This window comes from Candoia aspera, chromosome 5 (assembly GCF_035149785.1).
Source record: "Candoia aspera isolate rCanAsp1 chromosome 5, rCanAsp1.hap2, whole genome shotgun sequence".
Lineage (NCBI taxonomy): Eukaryota > Metazoa > Chordata > Lepidosauria > Squamata > Boidae > Candoia > Candoia aspera.
This window is the reverse complement of record NC_086157.1, coordinates 94,961,203-94,986,611: the sequence shown is the minus strand read 5'-3', so window position 1 is coordinate 94,986,611 and position 25,409 is coordinate 94,961,203. Positions and strand designations below refer to the sequence as shown.

At 44.2% G+C, this 25,409-nt stretch overlaps 1 protein-coding gene across 1 annotated transcript in view; it reads right to left on the bottom strand.

Moving 5' to 3' along the window:
* Positions 1-25,409, bottom strand: part of ATP8A2 (ATPase phospholipid transporting 8A2) — a 337,944-nt gene that overhangs the window by 291,482 nt on the left and 21,053 nt on the right. The window contains exons 2-5 of the mRNA XM_063305756.1: positions 9,458-9,557; positions 8,251-8,349; positions 6,749-6,794; positions 5,174-5,214 (exon numbers count right to left, since the gene is read on the bottom strand). Of these exons, the coding sequence (XP_063161826.1) occupies positions 5,174-5,214; positions 6,749-6,794; positions 8,251-8,349; positions 9,458-9,557 (286 nt within the window). The remainder of the gene's footprint in view (positions 1-5,173; positions 5,215-6,748; positions 6,795-8,250; positions 8,350-9,457; positions 9,558-25,409) is intronic.

Here is a 25,409-nt window from a genome sequence, read left to right as displayed (position 1 = left end):
TTTATACAAGTGAGGTGAAAGCTTACAAATATATATGTGTTTCCTATAACCTCTATCCTATACTCTATTTCTAGTACTATTACTTCTATACTTTTACAATTACCTCTATACTCTATTATCACCTCTATACTTCACTCTATTACCATTACTATGACAATTACCTCTATACTTTATTACTATTACTTCTATACCAGTGTTTCTCAAGCTTGGCAACTTTAAGATGTGTGGACTTCAACTCCCAGAATTCCTCAGCCAGCATGGCTGGCTAGAAAATTCTGGGAGTTGAAGTCCACACTTCTTAAAGTTGTCAACGTTGAGAAACACTGTTCTATGCTATTATTACTGTATGACAATTGCCTCTAGACTATACTCTATACTATTACTATCATTCATCATTTTCTTCTTCTTATGGAGCCTGTTCTGTCTTAATTCTTCTCTCTTGGATTTCTTCTACTTTTTTCTTCTCTGTTAATGGCCAGCATGTAGAACTCTTGCATCTTTCCAAGTTGTGCTCTGTATTGCTGGGTCTCTGCACCTTTTTTCCTCTGGGCCATCCACTCCCTTTGAATGAAAAACACCTTCTTTCTTTTGGCTGCTGCACTTCTCCCCTCACTGGTGGCGCCTGAGATCCAAAAACACACAACTCCACCCTGCTCCTCCTTCCACCCCTGCATCAAGGCTGATGCTTTATTGGCAATTCTGCCGATGATGGGGGAGAAGGCTCAAATGGGAGGGAATGAATTTAGCACAGGGGCCTACAATTTTCTTAAGCAGTGTGCTCTTCCATAGTACCTTACTATGACCTCAGAATAAAGATCCTCAAAAAAGGAAAAACAGAACTTGAAGACCAAAACTAACAAAGAATGAATATGGACAAGGCAGGGATAATTCAAGCTGGAAAGTATATGTTCAGTTCTGCAGTTTTGGGAGACACTCTCTCCAGTGACTGTGTTGCTTCAGAGCCTTATTAAAATGTGATTCCCAGAATTTGACACAATACTCAAAAGCAAGTGATATTATTTTCTGTGATTTAGAAACTATACTTCTGCTGAAAAGCCTAAAATGGCTTTTTTCCTTTTTAATAGCCATGTGCTGGTCATGTTAACACTTGTAATCAATAGCAATTTTAACAGCCTTTTCACACATGCTATTAGAAGCCAGGTATTCATATTACCTCTGTATTTGATTTCTTTTTCCTAGGTGAGAAAGTTAGGAAGATGTTGTCTTTGCCTCCATTCAATTTCCTTCTGATGTTTTCAAACCACTTCTCTAAACTATCAAGATCAGTTTTAATTTTGTTTCTGGCTTCTAAAATATTAGCTGCCCCACCTTGTTTTATGTCAACTGTAAATCTCATAAGCATTCTAACCAAGTCTTCATTTAAGTCTCCAATGAAATGTTGAAGAATGCGGAGCCCAGGAATAAACCCTGTAGCTTGATAAATCACTTCAGTTTGATGAAGAATCATTGATGAGTGAAGTTTGAAGCCAGCTGTGGATCCACCTAACAGACATACCATCTAATCCATATTCAACTCACTTGCTCATCAGAATATCATGAATGTAGTGGAGAAAATAAATCTAACAAACAAAATGGAGGCTGCACCCCTTCCCCCCCCCACCTTTTGGACAAGACCAGGATCAAACCCAGTTCACATCTTTGCCTAATCCTATTAGATTGACTCTCCTACCCGCCCCCCGGAAAGGCCCCCTGCAATCCCAACTAAACCAAAGAATAGAAGCCTCCTCACCAGCTCACATTACAGCCCAAAGGCAGCCCTTACAAGGGAATTGCAACCTAGAGAAACCCCAACATTCCAACCAGTTAGAAATAGGTATTTTGTATATCAAACAGACTGCATCTGCAGAAGTGAAGTTAAGCAGTATTTTATAAAATATTTGTCTTGGCTTCTTTTTAACACAAAGAAATGTTTAGGCACTTGCTATTGCAGTTATCTCTGCTCTGGGGCCCTTCAAACATACCAGACTCCAACCTCTTTATATTCTCCATTTGAGGTAGATATAAGCAACAATGAAAACAGTGCTAATATTGCAGCCATTAGGTTTGAAGTTAGCTTGAAGTTATCTTTCAATGAAATGTGGAAGTTCTACATTGTTAAAAAAAAACATTCAAATTTGCTAAGGGGTGACAGTTACCAATCTCTTATTTTTCTTTACTTCTCAAAGAAAGATGACTGTAATAACCTGGTTCTATTTTTGTTGGTTAGGAATACTTTTTGATATGATGGTGTAAATGTAAACTCTCTTTGCTGCATTATAATTTTGATGTCTACCTACTTGTTAGCTGCTCAGAGTTGCTGAGAATCAGGCATCATACAAGTTTAATTGTAGTGAAGAAAGTAAATCTAACAAACAAAATGGAGGCTGCACCCTCCCCCGCTCCATTCTTTTAGATATGACCAGAACCAAAACCCAGTTCCTCTCTTTGCCTAATCCCATCAGACCCAAATTGACTCTCCCTGCCCCAAAGCCCTCCTACAATCCCATTTAAACCAAAGAACAGAAGCCTCCTCACCAGCTCACAGTACAGCCCAGAGATAGCTCTTACAAGGGAATTGCAACCTAGAGAAACCCCAACATTCCAACCTCAATCGGCTGATGACCTCAACATTCCATCTCCTTTAACACTGAACTTTTCCAATTCTGTTGCCCTCCTGAAAGGGCCATTTTGCCTAACAATAGAACCCATCCCAGGTATAGTAACAAGGACCTGCCCAGTTTCCCTAAACTGGCCAGCCAATCAGATCCCTAGGATTTCTACCTCGTAGACCTCGACTTCTATAAAAATCTTTGCTTTTCTATTGTTTAGGATCCCTCATCTTTGCAATAAACAAGGTTCTTCTTCTCAGTGTTGTGCTTCTTATTTCAGCAAATTCCATGACAATGAATACCTTGTCAAATATATTGATGAATTCAAGCTATATTATACCCAGAGCATTCCCCCAATACATAAGGGAGTTGCCCAGACAAAATGACCTAAGTTTAACAAGAGATGTTCTTACAGTAATCACTGCAATATTTTCACATTTTTACTGATTTCACAGATTGATCATGTTATGATCTACTCTAGAATCTTCCCAGACCTCAATGTCAACATCACTGTAATTCTCTGAGGCCTCTTTTTTCCCCTTGATAATAAATTTTGGGATATTAGCCTTCCTTCAGTCATTGGTAACTCAATCTACTTTGCAGATGTCTTATAAAGATAATGAACAAAGGTCCAGTGAGATCATACACAAGTTCCTTCAGTTGCCTAAAAGTTAATCCATCTGGCCCTGGAGATCTGAATTCATTCAAATTCAGCAGATAATACTATGTTGCTATCAGGCTTGAACTGGAATGCTCTTTGCTACTGTCAAGTGCAACACTAATGTCCTATATAGATAAATATTCCAAACTAAGAGTTGAGTAGTTGTGCCTTTTCATTGTCATCGGTCACACTTTTTCTGGTATCAGTAGAAGAGAATATATGTAACTCATGCTGGGTTCTTGGTGCTATCTAAGCTTGGTTATTTTCTTGCAGATGTTTCATTACTAGACTAGGTAACATAATCAGTGCAATGGGGGGTGGGATTTGTTGGCTATTTATATATAGTAACTTGCCCTGCCAGTTCTGGTGGGGTTGTGCCTTTCTCCTTGATGGTCCCTTGATTAGGGTATTGCTTCTTCCCTGATTGTTTATATGGTATACTGCTTCTCCCCCTCCCCTTTTATTACAAGATATCTGAAGAAGCACTTGTTGTTGTTCTTGGCATCTTTTGCTAAAGATTCTGAGCTTTAGTTTTCCTGGCAGCACCTCTTCAGTCCTGGATTACCTGTATCTACTCTTCCTTGGTCATCTGACTCTCCTTCCACCTGACAGATTGCATGTTTAGAAGAGCATAGTCATGTTTCACACTTTTCAGCTATAGCAAACCTCAGCCCATCAAGCTGCAATCTTGATATGCTAATTAGCTTAAACCCAGGAGACATTATTCTACTTTGAACAGCATAACCATACATAGATTTCACTTGAAAACAATAATCTCATTGTACTTTTTTTTTTACTTGATTGTAAAGCTAGAGAAGATACATTTTACACTTTCAAATTCAGTCTTCTCTGAGGTTTTGATATTTTTTCTTTAGTTATCTGAGGTGTATCAAGTATTGTTTCTTGTCCAATTTTATTTATGGTGGTCTTTACAAACCTCCTACTACAGTGGCGGCCACATTGAACAGGGGATGATTTTTCCAGCTGAAATAAAATGTGCGTCTTCTAAATGGCCCATTTTAAATGGCCTTTCTCTCTGAAATCAAATATTAGAATGGTCCAAGAGCTGAATGGAAACGTTGTCTCATATCACCCTTCCCGGATTTCAGGAGACATACTTTCATGGTGCTATGCAAATGTTACCTTATACAGTTAATTTCACGAATTGGTTTATTGGCTCTCTTCCTCAAAAGATTTAAAGCATGCATTATTAATTGCTTACCAGAATGAAGATTTAAAGCCTCTAAATCTGATCTGCATCAAAATGTAGCTTGATGCACTCACATGCACAATTATTGCCAGACAGTCATGGCCTCTTCCAGGTTCTGTAATTCCATACCTCACCTCATTTTCTTTCTCCCTGCCCCAACATTTTATGTCCAGTGCATGTACCCCAACCCCACGTGATCTGTTTCAGAGGTCTTCCTTCCCTCTGTGGGACTTACTCCCAGTTCTATGGGTTTAATCCCAGCTATGTGAGTAGAGATTGTGGGCAAGGAGACACAATGCTGTTCTAAAAATTGGAGTCCCCAAAGCCTCCTTTTGTCTAAGGATGGTATTTATTCAGGGAATAAAATCACTAATTGTACATGAGACTCTGAACCAGCCAGAAAGAAACAACAGATGTCCTTTAGAAGTTTGATGTCATCTTCTCTGTACTTCCACAGGCAAGGAGCTATACTTTTACATTACACAAAGGGATTTACATTTATACAAATAAGCTTTTCTTGGGACTGATAATGGGAATGAATACATAATGTAAGAAATATTCAAATTGCTCAAATAAGATTCAGGAATTAAGAACATTCAAGTGTCCAGCTCTGAACACCAAAGAAAATCAAAATCACTCATCATCCCATCAAAGAGCTGCAAATTCCCAGAACACCTTAAAAATAGTTCTTACCTCTTTCCACATAATATTCTGCCACATCCCATTTCTTAAAACTGAGGGAGGGAAAGAAAAATGTAATTTTTCCTCTAAAATCAAAAGTTAACATATAACAACAACTCAGAAGGACTAGGGTGAAAGGAGAAGGCTAACAGGGCCCAAACCTGATTCTCTTCAGAAAACACCCAAGAGACCCCGAAAACTACCTTGGTCCATCTAGCTTAGTACTTTCTACATTATGGGCAGTTCAGTGAAGCTTTCCTGATGTTTGAGATGGTTTATATAAGTTTATATTGATTGGGTAAGCTGAAGGTTTGATTATAAGCAATCTGAACTCAGGAACGTCACCAATTGCTACCAGCAAGTCCCATTTCTAAGCCTTTTTTTCATTGAATTGGCAGTGAAGGACAAGGTAGCATTCTTAAGAGTGCTTCTGGATAAACCTTTCATTGGGCAATCAAAACTCCTTAATGCACAAGATTTTACAGGGGATTTTCCTCTTGTGTTTTACCATAACTGTTTTCCTTCCCCCCCCCCCCACAAAACTTTCATAAAGGCAAGGAAGTATTGCTGCACATAGTTTCTGACTGGCAGCTGCCTATGAGTCAGAAAGCAGTCCTAGGCCCTGTCTTTCATTATTCCATTAATGAGAAGTAGTTAATGTAGTCTGCCCTATTCCCAAGTTAATTTGAACTGATCAATTTCCCCCTACAAATTACATAGTAGTTAATGGGTGGACCAAGTTCTTGTATTTTCAAACCTTCAGTGAAGTCAATATTGTGTATTTTAATTAAGAAATGGCAGCCTGCAATACTAATGTAATTATTACTGCTCTCTCAAGCATAAAAAATCACTTAAGAGAATTGATCTGAATGTACTGAAGTCACTTACAGTATGCTATTCTATGTCATTAAATTCAGTGATAATTTTCAGATAAGCACTCCGCCCCTGTTGTCATTGAATGCTTCAACCCAACTTACGTCATTTCTACCCACATGAATTAGAGAGAAGAGTACAATATTAAATGATGCAACTAGTGGTATTAATCACTGATTCTCACTAAATTGTTTCTCAGATTCATTTATTTAGAACTGAATCAGCCATTACCCAAGACCATACAGCAAATAAGTTAAAAGAACATAGCTACAAGGCAAAGGCAAAACATTATTAAAACAAATCAAAGCAGAATATGACAAGTACTTAATTTAATAATTTAATTTAATAATTAACAATCAATTAATCAATAATATAATTATTAATATTAAATTAACAATGTAATTATTAATTATTTAATAATATTTAATAATTTAATATGACAAGTACATAATTTATAAAAGTCACTTAATGAAAATTATCAGCCCTCATCATAGCTTAATCATACAGTTCACAAGAATAAGGCAAGAGATGCAACTCTCAGTGCAGGCTATTTCCATTTACAAAATTGGGAGCTTCCTTTGTAACCTTGGGAATCACATTATTTGCATTTAGCTGTAAATTAAACATTATTAAAACCAAATATAACTATTCTCTAGACAGGTTACAACTCATCTTACAGCACAATTGGCATAAGAGAAACTTAAAAGGCCTTACCTACTGTTTTCTTTTTGTTCACTGTACTGTCGGCCTTGTGTCTTTTCTGTTGCGAAGCCAAAAGACAAACATTTAGTTGTATTCAAGTTGGGTATGGAAAAACACTATGAAAACTGGCCTGAAAGATTAAGGCAAAGCATAAAACCTAAAATACATCATTGTTTTGCAGTGTGTTAATAGCATGGGCTTTTTTCTCCTGTGCATTAGTATGAACCCTACTAGTTGCATTAAGTTCAAGATGGAGCAGCATTTTTGAATTCCTGCATGTAATGATTCTCAAACGTACGTATAATGGAAGAGTCATCCTCAATATTACATGAGGGGACTCTTGCCTACTTCCCTTTGTTCCCCTTCCCCTTCCAAATGTACTTCATATCTATCTTGGGGTATCCCTCTACATCAGATTTGGGGGTTGCAGGGGAATATATACAAAGAAGCAGCTGCTCCACTGACATATGCCAGTTTATCATGGAATGAGCAACACTGGATTTTCACCAATACCTTTTATGCAGTCATAGTTGTATGTTCAAGGAATGTATTTCTTATTAAATATCTGTCTTTTCTCCATTGCTTAATTCTCATTCCTAGATGTTCACTGATTTAGCAGCTTATAGACTCAGACTAGCTTCAGCAGCATTATGTTTTTTACTCAGTCAGAACTTTTATTCACTTAGTCCCATATTGACTGCTCTGACTGGTATTAACTCTGTAGTATCTCAGATAACAAGGTTGTTCATATTAACTATTATTTGATGCTTTATCTACATGATAATGCCGAGGATTGCTCCTAGGACTTTTTCCATGAAAAGAGCTTTGGTGGTCCTCTCACTTGGATCATTTTCTGAGTCACACATTAGGGTAGGAAATGGTAATCTCTAACCCTCCAGATGGTGTAGACTCTCAACTCCAAGCCAATGTAGTCAATCCTGATTGATGGGAATTTTATATCAGTAATGCCTTCACAAATTTTTTGCCCATCCTTGAATTAAAGCAACTAGTACAAGTGATGAAACACTGTCCTTTTGTTCCATAAACCGGAGTAAATCCTTTCTGCATAGCTGCATATGCAATTTCACTCATAAAATTCTAGAAAACTTTTCTTTTCATTTATAGCAGGTGAACCTTTCCATACGTTGCAATATTCAGGAACTTCCAGCTAACTTTGTTATCAAACTTACTACTTTTTACATGTACCAGGACCAGGGACTACTATGCCATATCAGAACATGCAACCTTGGAAAATCCAAAAGATTTTGGAAAGAGGAAAAAACACTTATTTTTCTCCTAGTCATCAAGATAGTGTGCTCCAAGTTTATTCTGTTGTTCTATTAATTTAAAATATATATATTTAAATATTCAGTATGCCATTGCCTCAAACCAGAACTGCTATTAAAATGACTTGAATAATCATGCAGGATAGGTAGTTTTATACAGCTGAAAATGTCTCTTGCTACATTGCAGAGGGAGAGACATTTCTTCCAAACACCTAAAGATATACTTACATAATCTTCTATAATCTCCTTGATGCCAGCAACTGTTAGAATAAATAGCAATGGCACCAAGGTAGTATATCTTCCAGTTGGAGAGACCTCTGGAATTTGCTGAAAAATAAACATATGTATTTAGAAAAGTATTCAAAGCAAGGTGATAGTGACACTGAAGTAAAAGCATATAAAAGAAAAATAATGTCATCTCTTAAGTAATTTCAGATGGGGAAATTAGAGTGGCCAGATGGTTGGGGAAGTTACTTTTGTTTTATTTTTTCATGCTGCTTCAGCACTCAAAATAATAACCCTTCTCTGCTGCTTTATCTCTCCAGGGATCCAAAGTCAGAAAAAATATGACTTGAGGGAATCACTTGGGCAGAGATTTATGAAATATTTAGGATATAAACATCCTCTCTGGGCAGCTGTTCTAAGTGACCCTGTCCATACTAAGATATGTCATTAGCCCATAGTATTGGGGACTAACTAACATAACTACACTGGATTATGTGTGATCAAGGTTCAAAGTTCCAGTTAGACCAGCCTTTTTCCAGTTAGATTTCCTGATGTTGTTAAACTGCAGTGCACATCATCAGAAATCAACTATCAGAAGTGATAGGACAACAATCTCAACCATCAGAAGTGATAGGAGTTCCATTCCCCAACAACTGGGGACCCAAAATCAGGAAAGAAAGCTTTAGGCACAAAAAAGTATAGGAATGTACCATATTGACTCCAATTATTTGTTAATCAATGCAGTGCTTCCTGATTGGTTGGGATTACTGCCAAATGAACGCTGCCTTCTTGTTTTCTCTGACCAATATAATACTTGACTTCAGCTTAAATCACTGAACCTGAGTTGGAAAATCCAAGTTCCAAGTCTGGTTTTAGTTAAGACTGCTATTTCCAATATTTCTGGTTTTAGTTAAGACTATTTCCTGCTTTGATACTGTTGTGTATACCAACAAGCTAAAAGCATTAACCATTTATCATGCAACTTAACTTTTCTAGGCTAACATTCAACTTACCAATACCTGTTATGATTCAGTGTAAAATGGATAAATGATCTACACACATTTGTTGGAATATACTGAGTCCATCAGGCAATGATAAGGTGTAGACTTCTTCAAGGTCATCACTGCTATAAGAGTTGGTACTCACAGATTGTTCACCTGTCACTGTAGCAAATTAAGCTATACATTTTGCTTCAACAATAGAGACATACCTGCAATAAGGCAATGAAGAGGAAGAAAGCATTTGCCGCTTTTCTAATCTGCTCATACAAGAATCGAGGTAGAAATGTCACCACGCTGTATTTGGCTGTGCTGTTTTGAGAAGCAAAATAAGACTTTGTTTTAAAAGGTGGGAGGAGGTGAGAACATTGTGCTAAGTGATTTAACTGTGAACTGAATCACAGCCACATAATTAGATGATTGCTTCAAATTAATATGACCACTTTTATTTCATGTTAGTATCTATACCTTCTGTTTCAGTGCATTCCCTCCTCAGTGTTCCTGTTTAAGTCCCTCTTAGGGTCTGCCACATCCAAGAGCAGGGGTTTACCAGATACCCACTCTAACCTACTAAATAAACAAACAAACGAACAAACTAGGCCCAGGGAGAAAGCAAAACACACTGCAATCTAAACTGAGAATCATCACAGCTAAACCAACTTCCTTACTATACAACTTCAACCATTCTGTGATACGCAAAGAAGCAGCTTCATTACTACCATTATCAAATCCCATACATATTTACTATCAGAAATTCTGTTCTACTACATGAACTGTGAAATATAGGACTGCATCCTTGGTGGATTCAAATACAGATTTTCTAATTTACATTTTCTAAATGAACAGTTATCCCAGGTTTTGTTTTGTTAGTATGTGTTAAATAAACAATGGATATTTCAGAAATAAGAATATATATAATTCCTATTCTTGAGGCAAATATATTAGAACTCTGCTTGCTTCCATTATTAATGGAGGATTACAGCCAGCAAGCTTTTATCTGATAGTAAACCAGAAGACTAAGGGACGCGGTGGCACTGCGGGTTAAACCACTGAGCTGCTGAGCTTGCCAATCGGCGGTTCAAATCCGCATGACGGGGTGAGCTCCCGTTGCTAGTCCCAGCTCCTGCCAACCTAGCAGTTTGAAAACATGCAAATATGAGTAGATTAATAGGTACCGCTTTGGCGGGTAGGTAACGGCGTTCCATGTAGTCATGCTGGCCACATGACCACGGAAGTGTCTATGGACAAATGCCGGCTCTTCGGCTTTCATACGGAGATAAGCACCGCTCCCTAGAGTCGGACACAACTGGACTTAACGTCAAGGGAAACCTTTACCTTTACCTTAAACCATAAGACTAAGAAAATCTATTGTAAATGTAACAAGCAACTTCAGCACAACGGACAGTTCTTTATGAGGTTATATCTTTCTCTCTCACACATTCTGCTTATGAAACAGCAACCCATGTCAAGTTCTCCTCTTCGCCACAGCCAGTAGGACATGAACACTGTGTGACATGAACAGCCACCCTGTGAAATTCTTTGTCCATGACTGGTACTTCTGAAGACTGAAAATCAGCTGTGATTGTTTCTGCATGTTACCAGATGATAGAAAGAACAGGTTGCATGACATAATGTGTAGCTGCTGCTTTGGGAAATCAGCTTGAAAAAGAACAGTCCTCCAATGACATTTTCAGCAAGCCTTTTTAATAGAAAGCACAACTCTCCTGCAATAAATCCTGGGTAACTATAAGCTAGATCCTGGTCCAAGAGTTGGCATGTTTTATCTTTCTCCACAGTAACAATGTCTTAACTATAATTTATATTTTGGCCTTCTTAAAAATTACACATTCCTATGCCTGTTTTTCATAATCAGAAATCTGCCTCAAAGCTGTACTCACTCCAATAACATGCCCAAAACAAAAACAAAAAAATAAAAGCAAAATCAGAAAAGACCAGCATAGCATAATTTTTAAGCATGTAGAATGAAAGACACAGTACATGAATCAGAGATCATTCAATACGTTGTCAATACTTATGGCACACCCTGAGCATTGATCAGGAGAAATACTATATTAATCTATATTCTACAACATGCACACACACACACACACACACACAGTGTGTCGTGCGCTGCCTACCTCCGAGTAACACACAGACACTGATTCCGTTGAAGCAGGCTCTGGTTTATTCGTAGTGTAGATACAGTGGTAGAAAAAAGCTGAGAGTGACAGGAGCGCGCCGGTGCGGGGTTTAAATACCCCGCGCCGGTCAGCGCCCCCTCACTCGAGGTTACGTCACCCCCCCTTTGTCCAACATGCTGTCTTGCCGGTAGGTGAGGGGTTGCGAGGCCCCGCTGGTGCTCCGGAATCGCCCATCATCGGTTTCCCTATTCCTCCGGTGATTGCTGTCAGCTGGGCGATCTCCGTTGCGCTAGCGCTAACAGCTTGGGTGTGCCTCGCGATCCGTTTAGCCATTGTATCTTGATCTTTCATCTTTGTGAGTTGATGGCTGCTTATCTTGAGCCCCTTCCCCTGTTTCCTTGTTATTGTCATGTGTGCCATTGCGCTGATGTCTTCAGCTCAACGGCACTCATGACATACTGCCCCCTGTCCGAATAGTGCCCCCCCCCCCGGCTTTCCGGTTTTTTTTTTTTTTTTCCAGGAGAGCTGTAAAAATGGTTTTTTTTTTGTTTTTTTTTTGAATTTCCCGCCGGAGTGTTTTCGCCCCTCCCTTTGTTCCGCCCTCACCACGTGTCCCTCTAGGGTGTGTTCTCAGTGCGCATGCCCCGGTCACACCCTGGGCGTGCGCATGCTCCGGCCACACCCTGTTTGTTTGGCTCAGTTTGGCGAGGAGAGAGGCGTGGCTGGTCGGGTGCTTATCAGCTCCAGGTAGGGCCCTTATTTTTATTCTAAGTGCGTTGCCTTTGTTGTGTGTGCTCCTGGGCGTTGCCCCCAGGATGCACTGTTGACTTGATTGCCACTCCCCCGTAGGCCCGGGGCGGGGGGAGGGTGCTGGCGACTGCTTGTTACTGCCTCGTGGGCCCGGGGCGGGGGGGGGTGAGTCCCGGGGGGGGAGGTCCACCCAAGTCGCGGGCTTGGGGGGGCCCTTTCCCTTGGGGCACGGTAGGCAGGGGGGGGGCGCAGGGGAGGGGGTATGCAGGTGCCGGTTTGCTAGTCTTGCCTTAGGCTTGTCAGGGTACGCCCGGTGAAAAGCCCGGGTCAGGTCAGGCGCGTTAACGTTGTGCGCCGCCACCCATTCTGGGTGGGGGAAGTGTTTCCACCTGACCAAATAGTGTAAAGTTCCCCGTTGCCTGCGGGAGTCGAGTATGTCCCTTACGTCAAAGTGATGTTGGCCGTCGATCATCACCGGTGAGGGCAGTGGCGTGCTTGGGTGCCATCGAGAGGTAGTTGCCGGTTTCAGGAGGCTGGTGTGGAATACCGGGTGGAGTCTCCGTAGGTTGTGTGGCAGGTCCAAGCGTATTGCCACCGGGTTCACTATCTGCGTGACTCGGAACGGCCCGATGTACTTAGGCCCCAGTTTTTTCGAGGGTTGGGGCGACTTTAGGAATTTGGTGGATAGGTAGACCATATCCCCAGCCTGAAACGTCGGTTGTTGGCGCCGGTGCTTGTCGGCCTGCTCTTTGTAGGCCGCCTGTGCTTCCTTCAGCGCTGCCGTGATTATTGGCCACGATTCCGCAATCTTCCATCCCCAGTCGCTAGCGTCCACCTGAGGTTCCGGGGGTTGTGGTAGCTCCGGTATGGGGACGAAGTTGCGCCCCGAGACTACCTCGAACGGAGTTTTCCCCGTGCTCGTGTGAACGGCGTTGTATGCGACTTCAGCGAACGGGAGCAGTTCGGCCCAGTCGTCTTGATGGTAGTTGGTGTATGAGCGTATGAATTGTTCTAGGGTGGCATTGAGGACCTCTGTGGCTCCGTCCGTCTGGGGGTGCCAGGCAGTGGATAGGGCCTGTTGGGTCCCCGTCAGCTTTAGGAAGGCCCGCCAGAATTTAGAAGTGAATTGTGTGCCCCTGTCGGTCACCACACGTGCGGGACATCCGTGTAACCTGTACACGTGGATGAGGAAGAGTTTGGCTAGTTGTTGTGCGGACGGGACCGATGTGCAGGGGATGAAGTGGGCCTGTTTCGAAAAATAGTCTTTCACCACCCAAATGGCCGTTTTCTTCTGGCTGGGTGGGAGGTCCACTATAAAATCCATGGAGATTTCCTCCCATGGGCGGGAGGGTTCTGCCACCTGTTGTAAAAGCCCCGAGGGTTTGCCTGGTGCCCGTTTGGCTCTGGCGCACGTTGAGCAGGACGCTACGTAAGCTTTCACGTCCCGTCTTAGCGCGGGCCACCAGAATTGACGCCTTGTTAGGTGCAGGGTCTTAAGGAACCCAAAGTGTCCCGCTTGCTTAGTGTCGTGGGATCTATGCAAGATCGCTTGGCGTTGCGAGTCCGGGACATAGATTCTGCCTTCCCCCCATGCCAGGTCCTGTGCCATCGTTACCTTGTCGAGGTTTGCCAGGAACCAGGGGTCGGTTTTGAGGGCGGCGGCGAGGTCCGTGCGTATCCCCCCTGGTAGTTGCAGTTGGCGTCGTCTGGTCACAGGTTGTCCCGCCGTCGGTTGCGCCGTAGAGTCGAGCTGCCTCCGAGCGCCACTCCGGGTGGTCACGGCCATCCCCAGTTGAGAAGCGGATAGGACCGTCCCAATGGTATCTGGGGCGGGCTCTTCGTCTTGGGGCAGTCGGGAAAGGGCGTCAGCCAGGAAGTTCTTTTTACCCGGCATGAACTTCAGCTGGAAGTTGAAGCGGCTGAAGAATTGGGCCCATCGGACCTGTTTTGGGCTGAGGCGTCTGGGCGTTCGGAGGGCCTCGAGGTTCCGGTGGTCGATCCAGACCTCGAATGGTTGGGTGGCTCCTTCGAGTAGGTGTCTCCATGTTTCCAGCGCCGATTTTACCGCGAAGGCTTCCTTCTCCCAGACGTGCCATCGCCTTTCTGTCTCGGAGAATTTCCTCGACAGGTAGGCGCATGGTTTCAGGAGTCCTGTGGGGTCCTTTTGGAGTAGGATGGCCCCCAGGGAGAAGTCTGAGGCATCGGCTTGGACCACGAACGGCCGTTCTGGGTCCGGGTGCGCGAGGATTGGCTCTGTGGTGAACAGCGCTTTCAACTTATTGAATGCGGTCTGGCACGCGGGAGTCCAATTCAATACTGTGCCCGGGTTCTTGGCGCGTCGGGTGTCCCCCACCCCTTTGGTTTTGAGGAGGTCCGTTAGGGGGAGGGCTATCTCCGCGAACCCCCGGGCGAATGATCTGTAAAAATTCACGAAGCCGAGGAAGCTCTGGAGTTGGCATCTGTTGCGGGGGCGTTCCCAGTTCAGCACCGCCTCGACTTTTGCGGGGTCCATTTCTATGCCGTCTCCGGAGATTCGGTACCCCAGGTAGTCTAGGCGCACTTTATGGAATTCGCACTTTGCGGGTTTGGCATAGAGCTGCGCCCTTCTGAGCTTATCGAGGACTTGTCTGACTAGGGTCACATGTTCCTCGTGCGTTTTAGTGTAGATAAGGACGTCGTCTATGTAGACGAGGACCCCTTTGAACAGGTGTTCATGCAGGACCTCATTGATGAGCTGCATAAACACCCCCGGGGCCCCCGCGAGTCCGAACGGCAGCACTTTGTACTGGAAGGCGCCTAGGGGGCAGTTGAACGCAGTCTTCCATTCGTCCCCCTCCCTGATTCGGATGCGGTAGTATGCCTCGCGAAGGTCCAGCTTGGAGAAGACCTTGCCCGTGGACAGGTGGGCGAGCATATCTTTTACCAGGGGTAAGGGGTATTTGTTGGACAGGGAAGCCGCGTTTAGGCCCCGGTAGTCGGTGCAGAGCTGTAGGGTGCCGTCTTTCTTCTCCTGGAATAAGACGGGGGCTCCGACCGGTGAGCATGCTGGCTCTATGAATCCCCTCTCTAGGTTTTTATCGATGAACTCCCGGAGGGTTGCCATCTCCTTCGGGGTCATCGAGTAGATCTTCGGTCTAGGTAAGGGGACGTCGGGCAGCAGGTCAATCCGACAGTCCGTCTTGCGGTGGGGGGGTAGTTGGTCAGCTTCCGCCTCTCCGAAGACCTCAGAGAAGTCAGCGTATTGTTCCGGTAGGTCTGCTGTAGTAGCTGCGTTGTCCTGTGTAGCCGCCTCTGCTCGTCCCACAATGGGGTTGGTTCTGCCCGCCGGAATTGGCGCCCGGTACTCGCCGTCGCCAAATATGAAGGTGCGGGTCTCCCAGTCGATGCGCGGGTTGTTCGTCGCGAGCCATGGCATCCCCAAGACTGCAATGGGTCCTCCGATGTGGGTGACAACGAACGATGTGCGTTCGGTGTGAGTGCCCATTTGCAAGGTGACCGGCTCGGTCTGCATCGTGGCTGGTTTCCCTCCCGCTGTTGAGCCGTCCAGCTGGTGGAATGCCAGCGGCGTGGGGAGGGGGGAGCAGCGGAGGTCGAGTTTGGCGACTAGGTCGGGGTGGATGAGGTTTTTCGAGCACCCCGAGTCCACTAGTGCCGCGGCCGTCATTCAGCGGTGAGGGGGCGGCGGCGGGTTAGGTGGTTTGAGGCTAGTTTTCGGGGCGGGTTTAGGCACACTGGCCAGCAGTCGGTTGGCGAAGCAATCTGCCGTCTTGTGCCCCAGTTTTCCACACCTCCCGCAGGGCCCGCGATTAAATTTCTTCCTTGGGTATGTGGGACCGGCCGTCCCCACGTGTGGCGCGGGTACCTTTTGGCAGGTGTTGGTCGTGTCTTCCGTCATTGCCGTGAGGAAGGTGCGGTGCGCGTGTTCTGCTTTCCCCGCGAGGTGGATCCACCCGTGTAGAGTCTCTGGGTCGTCGCGGTAGAGGGCCCATTGGAGTACGTCGCGGTTGAGCCCCCTTTTGAACATTTCCAGCAGGGTGGTCTCGGACCAGTCGTTGACCTTCCCTGCGAGGGCTTTGAACTCGAGGGCGTAGTCCGGGACAGTGCGTGCGCCCTGTTTAAGTCTTTGGAGTGCGCTTTTCGCCCTCACTTTGGCTAGTGGGTCCTCAAAGTAGCTCTTCATCTCGTTGATGAAGGCGTGGAAGTTGGCGAGGGCGGGGGAGCTGGACTCGTACAGTTGGACGTACCAGTCCGCCACCCGGTCTTGTAGTTTGATTGCCACGGCTGCGATCTTGTCCGCTTCGGAGTCATAGGAGTGTCCGTGCCTCCCCATGAACTCCCTGGTGTTCGTGATGAAGAACGACAGTTTCGCGGGGTTCCCATCAAAGAAGATGGGGAAGTCCTTTGGGGCCCGGGCGTTTTGTGAGCCCCTTCCTCTCGCTTCCCGGCCTGTGGCGTCGTCCGCCTGTGCCGTTTGTTGACCGTCCTCTGGCCCGTGGGAGTTCGGCGCCTCGCTCGGGGCGTGGACCTGTGCGGGGACGTCGTTGGGCGGCACGGGGGACATCAACGACTGAAGCATGGTCCGGAGTTCCTTCAGTTGGGTCTCCATGGCCGCGAGTCTAGCTTGTGCATCCCCGTCCGCGATCTGCGCCGCCGCTGGGGCCGGTTCCATCGGTGTGTCGGTGGGGGTGGGTCGCCGGTGGGGTTCAGGCACTCCCGACCATTGGCCCGCTTCCTCCGCCGTCGGCTGGGTTGCTTCTTTGTCCTCCCCCGTGCTTACCGCCGTTGGGCTGCCGCTCCACGCCCGTGGCTGGGGTGCGATGTGGGGCGCGGGGTTCTCCGCTGGTCTCGGGAGGTGTGTTGCTCCCTCACGTGGCCGGGTTGCCTCCGTCGCCATCTCCCCTTGGGGTTGGAGCTGAGGCTCGGGTTGGGCCGGGTGGGCGTCCATGGCTCCGGGAGTCCGCGGTGCCTCTGGCCTCGATCGGTCCTCCTCTGCTTCTTGCCGTGCGGCTCGCCCCCCTTGTCCGCGTCGCGCCAGCCTCATCGTTCCTGGTCTTCTCGCCGTCTACTCCTCCCGCGGCTCGTTGTCGTCCGGTGGGGCTCGGCGAGGCTGAGTTTGTGACTCTCAGCTTTATGTCGTGCGCTGCCTACCTCCGAGTAACACACAGACACTGATTCCATTGAAGCAGGCTCTGGTTTATTCGTAGTGTAGATACAGTGGTAGAAAAAAGCTGAGAGTGACAGGAGCGCGCCGGTGCGGGGTTTAAATACCCCGCGCCGGTCAGCGCCCCCTCACTCGAGGTTACGTCACCCCCCCTTTGTCCAACATGCTGTCTTGCCGGTAGGTGAGGGGTTGCGAGGCCCCGCTGGTGCTCCGGAATCGCCCATCATCGGTTTCCCTATTCCTCCGGTGATTGCTGTCAGCTGGGCGATCTCCGTTGCGCTAGCGCTAACAGCTTGGGTGTGCCTCGCGATCCGTTTAGCCATTGTATCTTGATCTTTCGTCTTTGTGAGTTGATGGCTGCTTATCTTGAGCCCCTTCCCCTGTTTCCTTGTTATTGTCATGTGTGCCATTGCGCTGATGTCTTCAGCTCAACGGCACTCATGACACCGTGATTCAGTTTTTGACTCCTGGTGACTGCCTGGACAAGTCCCTGAAGTTTTCTTGGCAAGATTTTCAGAAGTGGTTTGCTATTGCCTCCTTCCTAGGGCTGAGAGAGAGTGACTGGCCCAAGGTCACCCAGCTGGCTTTGTGCCTAAGGTGGAACTATAACTCACAGTCTCCCAGTTTCTAACCCGGTGCCTTAATCCTACACCAATCTGGCTCTTTTATGTTTCCCTAATCTTATATGGGTCACCAAAGACTGTCAGTTTAAATAGTAATGACAGCTAGACACTGAAAACAAAAGGGATATAATGCCATAATGACATGGCACTTTATGGCACTGAAACAATTCACATGTTTGATATTAATATTTTTAAAAATTAAAAATTAAGATATTGCCAACATTTACAAAACCAATGCAAAATGAGATAACTTGTTCAAGCCAACAGGAATCAACTCTTTGCAAAAACAAAAAAGTAATATAAAATCTGTGCTTTTCATTTCTATGAGACCCCCATTCTTTCTTCTCATCATTTCAGATTTGTAATTCACATAAATCTAACCTCTCTAAAGCTGTTGATCCTACTCTCAGGCTGCTTTTTCTATTATTCTGCAAGGAAATAAAGGTTAACTTCCTTTTTTCCCCTGAAGATTTAGAACACAGCATCTTCCAACATTTTGAAGCATATGTCCAGACAGGCTATAACAAGAACATTTTAAACAAGAAGAATATAGGAGAATGGTTTCTACTGGTAGCTTTTAAGAAATATGTGAAGTCCATCTTGTGCTCTAAAATAGAAAGTACACCTCTGATGCAGGGAAAGAATTCTGCTTTCATAACTCATAATGGAGTGTGAATATACAAAGTAAAATAGCTAACTGATCCAATACAGAGAGTAACACATGAGCACAGAACCTTCCAGAGTTGATTGGAGTTGGGCAGCATCTAAGATAAATAAGATACATAAATCAAAAGGTTCAAATCATTCTTACAGTACTGTCAGGGCCAGGCTGGGATTTGTTTGTCTTAAACTCAGAACTTGTTTGTTTGTCTTAAACTCTGTCCTCCAGCAAATGATCAGAACTTCTGCTAGGAGGTTGCAGAGCTCCAACAGCTGAAGTCCAAAGTGCAGCAGGCTGAATGTGCTATTCAACCTAGAGATGGAAAACAATCTGCCATGGACTTCTATGGGAATAAACTGACATAATTCACCAAAATCAACCCCAACATGGAACATATGGACTTCTTTGTAACAGATACATCCAAAACAGTATAACCTCTGTCATTCTCATAATTTTGCAGTTAACTCTGAGAAAGAAATTGATTGCTGGCAGGCAATAAAGCAGGACAGCGTTCTTCTCATTTATTTGCTTGTATTAATTAGATACTCTCACATCAGCCTACTTTTGTTATAATGTACCATCAGGTCCTTCAGCAAAGGATCGTTACCTTGTCGTGGTGCTGGAGCTTGAGCACCTCAATGATGCCATGAGCTAAACCGTGAAGGGCCACCCAAGATGGGAAGGTCATGACAGAGAGGTCAGACTAAATGCGATCCCTGGGGAAGGTAATGGCAACCCACCCCAGTATTCTTGCCGTGAAAACTAAATGGATCAGTACAACCAGAGATATGTCGGTATACCATCGGAAGATCAGACCCCCAGGTCGGAAGATGGTCAAAATGCTACTGGGGAGGAACAGAGGATGAGCTCAACTAGCCCCAGACGTGATGACGCAGCTAGATCAAAGCCGAAAGGACGGCTAGCGGCCGACGGTGCTGGTGGTGAACGGCGAATCCAATGTTCTAAGGATCAACACACCATTGGAACCTGGAATGTAAGATCTATGAGCCAGGGCAAATTGGATGTGGTTATTGGTGAGATGTCAAGATTAAAGATAGACATTCTGGGCGTCAGTGAACTGAAATGGACTGGAATGGGCCACTTCACATCAAATGACCACCAGATCTACTACTGTGGACAAGAGGACCACAGAAGGAATGGAGTAGCCTTCATAATTAATAGTCAAGTGGCTAAAGCAGTGCTTGGATACAACCCCAAAAATGACAGAATGATCTCAATTCGAATTCAGGGCAAGCCATCTAACATCACAGTGATCCAAATATACGCCCCAACCACAAATGCTGAAGAAGCTGAAGTAGAGCAGTTCTATGAGGATCTGCAGCACCTACTGGACAACACACCTAAAAGAGATGTTATTTTCATCACAGGAGACTGGAATGCTAAGGTGGGCAGTCAAATGACACCTTGAATTACAGGTAAGTATGGCCTGTAGGAACTAGAGACCAAATTGCCAATATCCGCTGGATAATGGAAAAAGCCAGGGAGTTTCAGAAAAACATCTATTTCTGTTTTATTGACTATTCTAAAGACTTTGACTGTGTGGACCATAACAAATTGTGGCAAGTTCTTAGTGGTATGGGGATACCAAGCCATCTTGTATGCCTCCTGAAGAATCTGTATAACGACCAAGTAGCAACAGTAAGAACAGACCACGGAACAACAGACTGGTTTAAGATTGGGAAAGGAGTACGGCAGGGCTGTATCCTCTCACCCTACCTATTCAACTTGTACGCAGAACACATCATGCGACAAGCTGGCCTTGAGGAATCCAAGGCTGGAGTTAAAATCTCTGGAAGAAACATTAACAATCTCAGATATGCAGATGATACCACTTTGATGGCTGAAAGCGAAGAGGAACTGAGGAGCCTTATGATGAAGGTGAAAGAAGAAAGTGCAAAAGCTGGTTTGCAGCTAAACCTCAAAAAAACCAAGATTATGGCAACCAGCTTGATTGATAACTGGCAAATAGAGGGAGAAAATGTAGAAGCAGTGAAAGACTTTGTATTCCTAGGTGCGAAGATTACTGCAGATGCTGACTGCAGTCAGGAAATCAGAAGACGCTTAATCCTTGGAAGAAGAGCAATGACAAATCTCGATAAAATAGTTAAGAGCAGAGACATCACACTGACAACAAAGGTCCGCATAGTTAAAGCAATGGTGTTCCCCGTAGTAACATATGGCTGCGAGAGCTGGATCATAAGGAAGGCTGAGCGAAGGAAGATAGATGCTTTTGAACTGTGGTGTTGGAGGAAAATTCTGAGAGTGCCTTGGACTGCAAGAAGATCAAACCAGTCCATCCTCCAGGAAATAAAGCCAGACTGCTCGCTTGAGGGAATGATATTAAAGGCCAAACTGAAATACTTTGGCCACATAATGAGAAGACAGGACACCCTGGAGAAGATGCTGATGCTGGGGAGAGTGGAAGGCAAAAGGAAGAAGGGCCGACCAAGGGCAAGGTGGATGGATGATATTCTAGAGGTGACGGAATCGTCCCTGAGGGAGCTGGGGGTGTTGACAACCAACAGGGAGCTCTGGCGTGGGCTGGTCCATGAAGTCACGAAGAGTCGGAAGCGACTAAACGAATAAACAACAAATGGCCTGGGAGAACAAAACGAAGCAGGACATAGGCTGATAGAATTTTGCCAAGACAATTCACTCTGCATAACAAACACTCTCTTCCAACAACCTAAGAGACGGCTTTATACATGGACTTCACCAGATGGACAACACCGAAGTCAGATTGACTACATCCTTTGCAGCCAAAGGTGGCGGACAACTGTACAGTCGGTAAAAACAAGGCCTGGAGCTGACTGTAGTTCAGATCACGAACTTCTTCTTGCACAATTTAGGATCAGACGAAAGAGATTAGGGAAGACCCACAGATCAGCTAGATATGAGCTCACTAATATTCCTAAGGAATATGCAGTGGAGGTGAAGAATAGATTTAAGGGACTGGACTTAGTAGATAGGGTCCCGGAAGAACTCTGGACAGAAGTTGGCAGCATTGTTCAGGAGGCGGCAACAAAATACATCCCAAAGAAAGAGAAAACCAAGAAGGCAAAATGGCTGTCTGCTGAGACACTAGAAGTAGCCCAAGAAAGAAGGAAAGCAAAAGGCAACAGCGATAGGGGGAGATATGCTCAATTAAATACAACATTCCAGAGGTTAGCCAGAAGAGATAAGGAATTATTTTTAAACAAGCAATGCGCGGAAGTGGAAGAAGACAATAGAATAGGAAGGACAAGAGACCTCTTCCAGAAAATTAGAAACATCGGAGGTAAATTCCAGGCCAAAATGGGTATGATCAAAAACAAAGATGGCAAGGACCTAACAGAAGAAGAAGAGATCAAGAAAAGGTGGCAAGAATATACAGAAGACCTGTATAGGAAGGATAACAATATCGGGGATAGCTTTGACGGTGTGGTCAGTGAGCTAGAGCCAGACATCCTGAAGAGTGAGGTTGAGTGGGCCTTAAGAAGCATTGCTAATAACAAGGCAGCAGGAGACGACGGCATCCCAGCTGAACTGTTCAAAATCTTGCAAGATGATGCTGTCAAGGTAATGCATGCTATATCCCAGCAATTTTGGAAAACACAAGAATGGCCATCAGATTGGAAAAAATCAACTTATATCCCCATACCAAAAAAGGGAAACACTAAAGAATGTTCAAACTATCGAACAGTGGCACTCATTTCACATGCCAGTAAGGTAATGCTCAAGATCCTGCAAGGTAGACTTCAGCAGTTCATGGAGCGAGAATTGTCAGATGTACAAGCTGGGTTTAGAAAAGGCAGAGGAACTAGAGACCAAATTGCCAATATCCGCTGGATAATGGAAAAAGCCAGGGAGTTTCAGAAAAACATCTATTTCTGTTTTACTGACTATTCTAAAGACTTTGACTGTGTGGACCATAACAAATTGTGGCAAGTTCTTAGTGGTATGGGGATACCAAGTCATATTGTCTGCCTCCTGAAGAATCTGTATAATGACCAAGTAGCAACAGTAAAAACAGACCACGGAACAACGGAGTGGTTTAAGATTGGGAAAGGAGTACGGCAGGGCTGTATACTCTCACCCTACCTATTCAACTGGTATGCAGAACACATCATGCGACAAGCTGGCCTTGAGGAATCCAAGGCTGGAGTTAAAATCTCTGGAAGAAACATTAACAATCTCAGATATGCAGATGATACCACTTTGATGGCTGAAAGTGAAGAGGAACTGAGGAGCCTTATGATGAAGGTGAAAGAAGAAAGTGCAAAAGCTGGTTTGCAGCTAAACCTCAAAAAAACCAAGATTATGGCAACCAGCTGGATTGATAACTGGCAAATAGAGGGAGAAAATATAGAAGCAGTGAAAGACTTTGTATTCCTAGGTGCAAAGATTACTGCAGATGCTGACTGCAGTCAGGAAATCAGAAGACACTTAATCCTTGGGAGAAGAGCAATGACAAATCTCGATAAAATAGTTAAGAGCAGAGACATCACACTGACAACAAAGGCCCGCATAGTTAAAGCAATGGTGTTCCCCGTAGTAACATATGGCTGCAAGAGCTGGACCATAAGGAAGGCTGAGCGAAGGAAGATCGATGCTTTTGAACTGTGGTGTTGGAGGAAAATTCTGAGAGTGCCTTGGACTGCAAGAAGATCAAACCAGTCCATCCTCCAGGAAATAAAGCCAGACTGCTCACTTGAGGGAATGATATTAAAGGCAAAACTGAAATACTTTGGCCACATAATGAGAAGACAGGACACCCTGGAGAAGATGCTGATGCTAGGGAGAGTGGAAGGCAAAAGGAAGAAGGGCCGACCAAGGGCAAGATTGATGGATGATATTCTAGAGGTGACAGACTCATCCCTGGGGGAGCTGGGGGTGTTGACGACCGACAGGAAGCTCTGGCGTGGGCTGGTCCATGAAGTCACGAAGAGTCGGAAGCGACTAAACGAATAAACAACAACACCATCAGGTCTCTAAGACAATGCCCCATTTGGAATGGCCATAGTAAAATTAGGATGACTTTCTATATATATGAATGATTCTTACAATATACATAACATTCTTCATCACACCATACATGGAGACAATGTTACGTAATTAGATCAGCTGTGTCATGATTCTATTAATAAAACAATAGAAAAGCCTGTGAAAGGAAAAGTGAAGTATAAGGTTTGCTGGTAAGAGTGGACCTAACAGTGATAATGGGTACAGACACATTTCAGTCGAGACTGACCACTATGCCTACAGTATTTGGTACATCAATGTAGCTTTCTTGGCAACAACGTGGAATTGGGCTGCCTTTGCCTTATTCTGGGATGTTTCTCTGACTTCTCAGTCTAGCCAATAGCCCTGATATTCCCCTTGTGGTCTCCCATCCAAGCACTAACCAGGTCTGATTCTACTTATCTTCCAAGCCCAAATCAAGTTAGCCTGGTGAGACATGATAAATAATCAACAAACTCTGTGATCCATGGACTTTTTGCTTCTGAAAGAATCACTCCTTCCCATGTATTCTCAGTTTCAAGTATCTCAGTAGTCTCAAATATGATTATATTTACAATAATACATTTAATAATCTCTTCTTTCATTAGATGTATATACTACCTTTTCTTCAGGAACTGAAGATGGTGTACGTAATATTCCCACCCAAAATAACAACCCTGTTCACAAATACTAAGCCATAATGTAGCTAATAGGTATTGGCTCAACATCTTGCATTGACCCAGTCATGTTATTTTATAAATCATAGCTTGTGGCTTGGCATGTTATAATCCAACCAGCTGAGGCTTACTCAAACAAACCATGCATAATATGTGAAGTAGGATTGTCACTGGCCTAATGTCATACATTGAAGTGCCATAGCTGAGTGAAGTTTTCCACTTCTTAGTCTAACACCCTAACCTGGCCCTCAAATTCCAAACACTAATAGCTAAATAAGAATGGAAGCTCGACAGATGGTTATAACTTAGCGATATTGATTAAACTTACAATAAAGAGAAGAAATGAAGAAATGGAATGAATAATAAAATTTAAGGACTAGAAGTGAGTAAAACATTTTTATATTCAATCTTTAAAAATTTATAAATTCCAATCTTTACCAAATAGGTAAGTATATGCTAAACTTAGTAAGACAAATCTTCCACATTTACAATGAAGTATTTAAAACTGACATACTTAATTTGGAATTAAGACTGGATGTAATTATCTGTTCCAACAGTGTTGTTCTTTAATCCAACAGGTCATCTAAAATTACATATTTAAACATTTTATCACAAACAGCCTACAATGTGGATTCTCAAGGATGCAACACAACTGCATTTACCACATTTATCAATTTCTTACACTCCCCAAAGTATAGAGCTTTTGACATGCCCCAAACTATGTCCCATTTGTAGCTGTGGCCTAAATTTAACTTCCATCCAGAAAACTAAGTGTGGTCAAAACCAGTGTGCCAACAGGGTGAGATGACGTTTACTATGAAAGGGAGTAGTCCTTTCAAAAGTTAAGGTGACTTCAGGATGTATTTTTAAGCATAAATCATCATATCTCAGACTTCCATATTACACAGCTATTCTTAACTTGGAACAAAAGTAAAAGTTCCCTGACTGACTCACCATTCAGCCTTGTTTTGGAACTGCTTTGCATTAACCTGGGCTCCTCAGTTTCCAGAAGCAAATGCAGGAACAATATCTGGATTTGTTTTGGGGCTGGCCCTTGGTTTTGATCAGCTATTTTTTTTTTCTTTACGATCTCTAGAACTTTTACTGGGATCTTTTGCTGGTTTGCTTTCTTCCACCTAGCAACTCCGGT